The following is a 10,000-nucleotide window of genomic DNA, read 5'->3' as shown; positions in this document are numbered from 1 at the left end:
GAAAGGGCATGAAAAGACAGAAATAGGCTCTGAGAACTTTCAGCTGCTAGGAATGAACACAGAGGAGAGAGAGAGAGAGAGAGAGAGATCTGAAGAGCAGAAAAGGTCTTTAAAGTGCATCTGTGTTTGAAAGAAAGAGGAAGTGTTCTATACAGCAAGATATGCTATCTATGCTGAGTAAAGGCAAGTGTATGAGTGGGGGTCAAACATGATAGACAGACAAATATTGTAGAGATAGATAGATAATAGATAGATAGATAGAGTGACAGATAGATAGATAGACAGACAGACTTATAGACATAGATAGATAGATATACACATAGATAGATAGATAGATAGATAAATATACACATATATAGATAGATAGATAGATAGATAGATATACACATAGATAGATAGATAGATAGATAGATAGATAGATATACACATAGATAGATAGATAGATATACATACACATAGATAGATAGATAGATATACACATAGATAGATAGATGGATAGATAGATAGATAGATAGATAGATAGAATGATAGAATGATAGATAGATAGATATACACATAGATAGATAGATAGATAGAATGATAGATAGATAGATATACACATAGATAGATAGATAGATATACACATAGATATATAGATAGATAGATACATAGAATGATAGATAGATAGATAGAATGATAGATAGATAGATAGATAGATAGATAGATAGATAGATAGATAGATAGATAGATGAGAGGGAGGAGAGGACACTGAAGCACCTAGAAATGGGACAAAATGCAGGAGCCGGAGTAGAATTTGTGTGTGATGATGATCCAGAGGAGACTCTGGGAGGAAGCATGTCAAATGACATCAACGTCATCCAAATCAAAACACTACACTCGAGGAGACTAAGAATGGGTGTTGGAGAGAGAGAAAGAGAGAAGGAGAGAGAGAGGGAGAGAAGGATAGAGAATGAGAGAGAGACCGAGAGAGGGAGAGAAAGACAGAGGTCGAAAAACAACCATGGTGAAGAATGAGTGCTTTAGTCTGTTCTGAAATAACTGGTTGGAGACACTGAGAAATTAATCACGAAGGATATAAAGACATGATGAAATGACACTTTATTCAGCGGATAACTACATGATGACTGAGTGTGTGTGTGTGTTGCTTTTTTCAGCGGTTAACTACATGATTACATGATGACTGTGTGTGTGTGTGTGTGTGTGTGTGTGTGTGTGTGTTGCTAGGACATGGGAGCGCAGTCACTGGTGTACCCAGAAGGGAATAAGTGTGTGTGTGTGTGTGTGTGTGTGTGTGTGTGTGTGTGTCTGTGTCCAGGCCAGTGTTCTCATGTCCCATGCATATGCACTGTCTGTGGAAGAGAGTGTGTGTGTGAGAGGCAATGAATGAAAGAGTGTGTGTTGGTGTCATCAGAGGCATGAATACTGGCAGAAAATCTGAAAGGATCTCAGAGTCTTGGTTATAAGCCAGAGAGAGAGAGGAAGAGAGAGAGAGAAAGAGAGAGGAAGAGAGAGAGAGAGAGCTGGACAGAGATAGAAGACGAGGAGAAAAGGAGAAGGAATAAGGGGGATATAAACATCAAACATGAGCACTACACACGGTGCTGGGTTAGGAGAGGGGGATGAGAGGAGGAGAGGAGAGGAGAGGAGGAGGGGCAGGGCGAGCTGTGGTTTTTATGTTTATCGTGGTCTTTACCTTTTTGATCCACTTCTATTCAAGCATCGGAAAAAAGAGAGAGAGACAGAGTAAGAGAGAGAAAGAAAGAAAGAAAGAAAAAAAGAAAGGGAGAAAGAAAGAGGAAGAACAAGGTAGATAACAGGAAAGAGTACAGAGAACGAAAGAAAAAAAACAGGTGCAGGAAAAAAGAGAAAAGCGAGATTAAATAAAAAGCTTTTCCGTTCCCTCTCTCTTAAGTTGCTGTTGGTACTCTCTGTCTGTTGTGCGTCTCTCTTTTTAAAGCATGTCATCTTGTGTCTGGCTTCCTGCTCTCTTTAGAAGGAGAGGAGGGTGGCGGCGATGACTCATGAGGAGGTGAGCGGATGGCCTGCGCTGTTTATCTCCTTTAGCTTCCTCCTTTAGCTTCGCTACTCGTGACCACACAATCCCAACATGACGCGCACAGGACATACACATACACACTCCTTTGCTCCGTCACACTCGTCTCCCTGTCCACCCCTGACCCCAACCTCTCTCCCCCCCCCCCCACCCCACCTCCCCCCAGACCCAAACATCACCGTCCTTCTTTTTCCTCGTCCAGGGCCTGTGGGGAAAGAAAAGCAAGTATGTGCGTGTCCTCCTCTTCAGCTGTGGGGAGAAAAAAAAGAGAGACAGAGAGAGAGAGAGAGAGGGGGGGGGGGGGTGGAGTGATGACGGAGGGAAAGGTGGCAGATGAAATGACAGAAAGACTGATTTCCCTGGGGTGGAGGGAGTGTGTGTGTGTATGTGTGTGTGTGTGTTGGGGGTGGGCGGGGGGGTAGTTGCAGAAAGGGGATTAAGACCAAGCTCTTGGGTTGAAATTGAACCCAAATGGTGTGAAGCAAGAAGTGAGTGAGTGTGTGCTTTTTCTTTTTTCTCTTTTTCCTCCTCTTCTTCCTCTTCTTGTTCTTCCCCCTCTTCCTGGAGCGCGCTCAGTTTGGCTCGCCAAATCAAGCAGCGGTGTGGCCACTCGGCCCCGGGTGTCGCTCAATCCATCGAGCGGCCAATCAATACGCACCGACCCTGAGCAGAGCTGAGCTGAGCTGGACTCGGCTCTGACGTCCTCCACAGAGAGAGAGAGAGAGAAAGAGAGATAGAGAGAGAGAACAAACAACAGGGAAGGGAGGGCCCATAGAGATAAAAGAGGTAAAAAGAGAGTGAAAGAAAGAGAAAATAGAGGGAGCAAGAAAGAGAGAGGGAGGGAGGGAAGGACTGAATGACGGGGGTTGGAAGAGAAAAAAACATGCAGAGAAGTGGGAGAGGGATGAAATAAACAGAAAAAGAGAAATTGGATGAGGCTGGTGGAGAGACAAAAAGAGAGAGAGAGAGAGAGAAGGAAAGATAGCGAGATGTGAGCCAGGGAAGTCAGAGTGCTCTCCCTCACTGCATGTGTCATGGAGGGATCAATGGCTGCCCAAGCCCCCGCAGTGTCAACTGACCGCTACCAAACACCTCTGCGCTCATCCTCGTGGATCTGCCTTCTCCTCCTGTCTTCCAGCGCCTCCAGCTAGAGCTTCTGATGGCCCGTCTGCCTGGTCAGTACAGGGAGCTGTACACACAACGCCATGTGGATCTCTTCAGGTTTTGGTTTTGTACTTTGTGATCCCTTAGCCTGGTGTGGGTGAACTGGGTGGTGTGTGTGTGTGTGGGGGGGGGGTGTGTGTGTGGAGGAGGTGTGGTCATGAGGGGCTACAGATGGGCGTCCTCCTCACTGATACAGGACGTCTGGCTCTCCGCTGTGCTCATAGAGCCATTGTTCCCACCAGCCAGGTTCCGCTGATGACAGGTTGGTAACGTGTGAACCTGCGGACACATACGTGTGTGTGTGTGAGTGTGTGTGTGATTGTGTGTGTCTGTGTGAGAGAGAGAGAGAGAGGGTGTGTGAGTGCAAACACACCTCTGACGTGTGTGTGTGTGTGTGATACGCCTGCTGCTGCTACAGTTGAGAGTCTAACAACTGGCGGGTCAGTAAGGTCCCTGCTCCCCACAGAGAGAGGGAGTGTGTGTGTGTGGGGGGGGGGGATGAGGCGGGAGGGGAAAGCGATACGCTAGTAGAGACAGAGATGACTGAGGCGGCAATAGAAACAGAGAACAGGGGGGGGGGCTGTAAAAGAGGGAGATGTAAGAGTGTGAGTGAGAGGGGAGAGAGAGATGGCCGAGAGAGGGTGGAGAGAATAAGACAGAGAGAGAGAGGGAGAGGGAGAGAGAGAGAGGGAGAGGGAGGGAGAGGAGGAATGGGGACACGGCCCGTTGGAACGGCATTAACTCTCCATCATCCTGCAGCAGGGGATCCTGTTTGGACACAGGTCCTCATCTTCAGCCTGCAGGGTGTGTATGTGTGTGAGTGTTTACGTGTGTGTCTATAAGCGTGTGTATGTCAGTGTGTGTGTGTATGTGTATGTGTTTGTGTGTGAAAATCTGAGTATCTGAGAGCACTGAGAGTGAGTTTATCTATTTGTGTGTGTGTGTGTGTGTATGTGCGCGCATCAATGAGCGCGTGTGTGTACGTAAGCAAGCGAGTGAGTATTGTAAGTGTATGAGTGTGTGTGTGTGTGTGTATGTATGTACTGTGTGTGTGTGTGTGTGTGTGTGTGTGTGTGTGTGTGTGTGTGTGTGTGTGTGTGTGTGTATGAGTATCTGTGTGTATGAGTGTGTGTGTGTGTATGAGTGTCTGTGTGTATGAGTGTGTGTGGTGTGTGTGTGTATGAGTGTCTGTGTGTATGTATGTGTGTGTGTGTGTGTATGTATGTGTGTGTGTGTGTGTGTGTGTGTGTGTGTGTGTGTGTGTGTGTGTGTGTGTGTGTGTGTGTGTGTGTATGAGTGTCTGTGTGTATGTATGTGTGTGTGTGTGTGTGTGTGTGTGTGTGTGTGTGCGTAAGAGACAGCGAGAGCAGCAGTGGCAGACTCTCCCCTCCCTCGGAGTGGGCTCCATTAGTGCGGGCAGGCACAGGGGGAGGCGTGGGTAAAGAGGCTGCCGTGCTTTGGTTCACGCTGGGCCAACAGCTGGCGCGTGGCAGGGCAGGGTGGGGTGGGCAGGGCAGGGCAGGGGTGGGCAGGAGCAGCCAGCACCACACTTGCCTCCATCACATCAGACTGCCTTACCTCACCCCACACCACTCTACCACACCTGCACACGCCACTGTCCACCACACACTCTCTCTGCTTCTGCACACGTGTGATGTGTGATGCAGGAGTGTGCACATGTGTGTCTGTCTCTGTGTGTGTGTGTGTGTGTGTGTGTGTGTGTGTGTGTGTGTGTGTGTGAGTGTGTATGTACGTATGTGTGTGTGTGTGTGTACACACTCTCTCCTCTCTCTGCTTCTGCACACGTGTGATGTGTGACGCAGGAGTGTACACGTGTGTCTGTCTCTCTGTGTGTGTGTGTGTGTGCGTGTGTGTGTATGTACGTGTGTGTGCGTATGTGTGTGTGCGTGTGTGTGTGTGTATGTACGTATGTGTGTGTGTGTGTGTGTGCACACTCTCTCTGCTTCTGCACACGTGTGACGTGTGACGCAGGAGTGTGCACATGTGTGTCTGTCTCTCTGTGTGTGTGTGTGTGTGTGTGTGTGTGTGAGTGTGTGTGCATGTGTGTGTGTATGTACGTACAGTGTGTGTGTGTGTGTGTGTGTGTGTGTGTGTGCACACTCTCTCTGCTTCTGCACAAGTGTGATGTGTGACGCAGTCTGGTGGAGGAGTGTGCACATGTGTGTCTGTCTCTGTGTGTGTGTGTGTGTGTGTGTGTGTGTGTGTGTGTGTGTGTGTGTGTATGCATGTACGTATGTGTGTGTGCATATGAGTGTGCGCTTTAAGTGTGTGTACATAAGCTTTATGAAATATTTCTAGCTGACCTGGTTTGGGAAAAAAGAGAGCATCTATTTCACCTTGAGGCTAGAAGAGAGGTTGACTCTGCATAGGGGAAAGAAAGATAAGCAATAGAAATGGGGAGAGAGAGAAAGGATGGAGAGAGAGAGAAGAGAATGAGAGAGCGAGAGAAAGAGAGGAGAGACAGAAGATTCATGAAGAAGCCAGGGTAAAAAAGGAGGAGAGGAGGAGAGGACTGACTAAGAGCAGCTGATGGTTATAGATTGAGGCAGCCTGATGGAGAAGCTGGCAGAAAAGAGGAAATTGAGACAGACTGTTAATTCTGCTCACATTGACTCATCTTCCCAAGGACTGAAAACTCACTGAAAACTGTGCATATGCACACACAGACATACACATACACACACACACAAAAATAAAATCACACCATATGCACACTAACATACACACAGAGCAGACATATGCACGCAAAACTCCACTCAATGACTTGGACACATACATGTATACGCCATATGCTCAAACTAAAGGGAGAAATCTTGTGTTAGCTGGTTCAGTCACACTTTGCACATGACTTGTCCAGAGCCTTGCTTCCTCTTCCTCCTCCTCCTCTTCTTCCTCTTCCTCTTATTTCTCTTCTCCTCCACCTCTGCTTCCTCCTCCACCACCACCACCTCCTCCTCTTCCTCCTCCATCCACAGGCCTCCCTCTGTTCCTCTATGCTCCACTCCGTCGTTGCCGTGGAGCTCCATCAATCACCGGCGCTGCTAACGAGGCTGGCTAACGACGCCGTGGTGCTAAGCAGCAGACACCTGAGGAGTGTGGCCAGGACGCTGACTCATCTTGCCCTCTTTATTTTAATGGCTGAGCGAACCCCACAAACCTGAAAACACCTCCCACCCTCTATACCCCCACCCTCAACAACCCTGATGCCAACCCCCCACGACTGCCTGCACCCCCATACCCTCTCCCCTCCCTCCTTTTATCCCTCTCTCTGTCCCCCTCTCTCTCCATACCCTCTCCCCTCCCTCCTTTTATCCCTCTCTCTGTCCCCCTCTCTCTCCATACCCTCTCCCCTCCCTCCTTTTATCCCTCTCTCTGTCCCCCTCTCCCCTCCCTCCCTCCCTCTCTCTGTCCCCCTCTCTCTCCATACCCTCTCCCCTCCCTCCCTCCCTCCCTCTCTCTGTCCCCCCCTCTCTCCATACCCTCTCCCCTCCCTCTCTCTGACCCTCTCTTTCTCCATACCCTCTCCCCTCCCTCCCTCCGTCTCCCTCCTTCCCTTCCACACTCCATCTATCTAATCTCTTTGACCCCCTTCCCTTCTGTCTGATGTTCCAGAATGAGGCAAAGGAAATGAATGGGTCTAAAACATTCACACGGATCGCTGTCTGGCTTGGTGTATAGAGACAGGCGGAGTGCTTGATGTTTACAAAAAGTGAGCTTCAGATTTTTCAAAGAGATGCCCAGAATGTTCAGAAGAATACTATGCAGTTGCTTAGACCTGAAATACTCCCATTTCACGCAGAGGCTAAACAACAGTATCCAACAAAAGGAGGATGTTATACAATTCGCAATTGTTATTTCCTGTCTGTTGCTGTCTGAAAAACATGTCAATAAGCGACAGGGGTGAAGGGAAAATCACTCAGTGGTATTGTGACAAGCTCGCCGCAGCGGACATCAGACTTCAGACTTCCCGCTCTCCAGTTCACGGTTTTGTACGCGAATGTTTCTTCGAGGGCGAAGGGAGGATCACAGGGTTGTGACACGACCCCCCCTCCAAAAGCCTGGCGGTCGCTCCCAGGGGCGAGGACGGCGCCGACCTGACTCCAAGCTTTCTTCAGAGCCGCTTGTTTTCCACTTCGCTGAAGAACAAAGCAGTGAGGATGTGAGGGTGTGTGAGTGTTGACTCACTCACACAGTGCAGTGTGGCTCTTTGTAGGTAGGTGTGTGTCAGTGTTGCGCGGTCCGCCCGAAATTGAGCGGTCGCCCGCGGATGACCGCGGTTACCCGCTTTTAGTACAAAAATGAGTCATACAAAAATGTTTTCATGATATTCGGGTCATTTGCAGGCGGTCAGTTAAAATTAATTAAATATATATATATATAAAAAAATACTTAAAGTGTCACGAGAAGGCTAGCATCAATATTGAATTCATAATTGCTTTTCAAAGATATCATTGGTTGAAGCATACTTGCCACATAGGTGGAGACAGTAGAGATGGAGACAGTTAAGAAGTTGAAGACGAGAGAAGTTCAAATAATAAAGACACCCGTCCAGGAAAAGCCATATATGGGAAATATTTGGAAAGGTTCTTAAAAAATAACAGTAGTGCAAGTTATGTTCTATGTATTTCTTGCGAAGCCATTGAAATTATGACAGCCACAAAACAGGCACGACCAACATACAGTAACTCGTCACAAACGCGGCACTGGTAGACTAAGCCCTGCCAGCCAAACCGAGTAAGTGCAATTCCCAGACCTGGAACAGCTTTTTTAGACTAGGCACAAGTCGCTCAGTAAAATAATGCTGATACTTTGCCACCTGCCCACGTTAAACGTTTAGCCGTGAGCAGGCGCCTGCAGGAATAAATGTTATGCTACACAGACTACACAGCCATCTACCGGTATGTATAGGCCATATAGGTTTGCGCATGCATAAAAGTTATCTTAGTTCGTTGTGTCTGTGACTTTAAACAGTGTATGTGCTTCAGTAAAGCTTTGTGCTTCATTCAGTATTACAGTATAAATAATTTCTTATTCTAACGTTTTGACCAGCAATGTATATCTCTTGCCTACCTTGCTGTCTTCACCATTTCTGTTTTCGAAAGAAAAATGTATGTCCCTGGCCTTGAAATCTTATCTTAGTGTTTAGCTAATCCTTAGCTGGTTGCGTGCGTGCTTGCGCTCTTGTTCTCATTCTCTCTCCTGCACAAACATTATGTCCTGCATGCCTAGCTGTGTGTACTGCAACTGCAACTGCATAGTTTCGCAAATAAATTAGTTTGTTTTACAGAAATGGCCTACTGTCACACTGCATGGCAGGCTATAACCAAAAGCACACATTTTGTAAATAAGCGGGTCGGATATAATTTTGTCTTAATTAATATTTGCGGTCCAAGTTGCGGTCGGGTTGATTAAAATATTGGGCGAGCTCGGGCAGCTTGTGACCAAACCCGCGCAACACTGGTGTGTGTGTGTGCGTGTGTGTGTGTCTGCATGAGTAAGCTTGCGTGCAAATGTGTGTCCAGCGAGGCTGAGAAGGTCGGGTGTTGTCCGTCTCGCTCCGCGTCTCAGGTGATTGTAAACACGCCAGCCATGTGACACCCTCACATACACAAGCACATATACACACACACACACACACTCACACATACACACACACTCTCACACTAACTGACACTCTCTCTCAATCACACATACACCCAAAAGACACACACACACACACACACACACACACACACACACACACACACCTCCCCAGTGTGGTCACACTCTGATGGCCATGTTGCTTCCGAATGCCCCGGCCCTCTCTCCCTCATCTCTTTGAGTGCCACGCAGACAAACAAAGCAACATATGTCACCCGTAAGAAACGCGCCACGCCAAAAAACGCTGCTGCGCGGCAAGTGCCCAGTCGTCCGTGAAAGATGGGGCATTACCAGAGCGATTAGCCACCGAAAATTCAATTAATCTTGACAAATCTCCGCTGAGGCCGCCAAACGATGGCACCGTCCACTGGTAATTAAATGTGGCTGCCGTGTCTCCCCTCGTCTGCGGGTGAAGGGAACGGCAATCTGGTCTAGGGGGGAGAGAGAGCTCCATGGCCGTCTCTAATTGATACAGTTGCTATTTATTCTTGCGCGGCCCACCAACAGCACATGGACAGAGAGAGAGAGAGGAGGGAGAGAGAAAGAGAGAGAGATGGAGGGAGGGAGGGAGGGAGAGATGGAGAGAGGTAGAGATGGAGGGAGGGAGTGGGCTGGACGCGTCTTGTTTCACCCACTCCCAAAATGGAGGCGGCAGCTGATGGAAGTTTCCGGTAATTGGCTCCTCGTTTGTCACTTCAGACGCGGGGAACTTTTCATCTTGGGAAGAAAAAATGCAGGTCCCCAATTTCCCCCCAACCCAGCGTCATTGCACGGTGCGTACCAAACAAAGTTTAAAAAAAAAAAAAAAATGAATAGCGGCAGAAAAAGAGAATGCAAGTCAGCAGCTATTTAATCACTCCTCGGTTGGCTCTCAAGAAGTGCCATTTCAGAAAGAAAGAGAGAGAGAAGAGAGGGGGGGAAAATCTCCATCGCACCCTCGAACCAGTCAGGAGGGAGAGAACTCTCAGACGGACTAAAAATACTCCAAAGTTTCAGCTGTGACTCATCTCCCCACATGGCCAACTTATGATAAAGCTCACAAACACACACACACACACACACACACACACACACACACACACACACACACACACACACACACTGTACTGTCAGACACGTGTG

The 10,000-nt window shown here is 48.1% G+C and overlaps 1 protein-coding gene across 1 annotated transcript in view; it reads right to left on the bottom strand.

The window, feature by feature from the left end:
* The window catches only part of adgrl1a (adhesion G protein-coupled receptor L1a), a 62,381-nt gene that overhangs the window by 46,816 nt on the left and 5,565 nt on the right, over window positions 1-10,000 (bottom strand). Inside the window, exon 3 of the mRNA XM_076266745.1 lies at window positions 1,694-1,708. Within this exon, the coding sequence (XP_076122860.1) occupies window positions 1,694-1,708 (15 nt within the window). The remainder of the gene's footprint in view (window positions 1-1,693; window positions 1,709-10,000) is intronic.

Source organism: Alosa pseudoharengus, unplaced genomic scaffold (assembly GCF_046254945.1).
Source record: "Alosa pseudoharengus isolate Yale_2024_CS ecotype anadromous, Long Island Sound unplaced genomic scaffold, YU_APseudo_1.1 YU_APseudo_1.1_scf_4, whole genome shotgun sequence".
Taxonomy (NCBI): Eukaryota; Metazoa; Chordata; class Actinopteri; order Clupeiformes; family Clupeidae; genus Alosa; species Alosa pseudoharengus.
The sequence above is the reverse complement of the archived record's forward strand: the minus strand, read 5'-3'. Positions and strand labels throughout refer to the sequence as shown.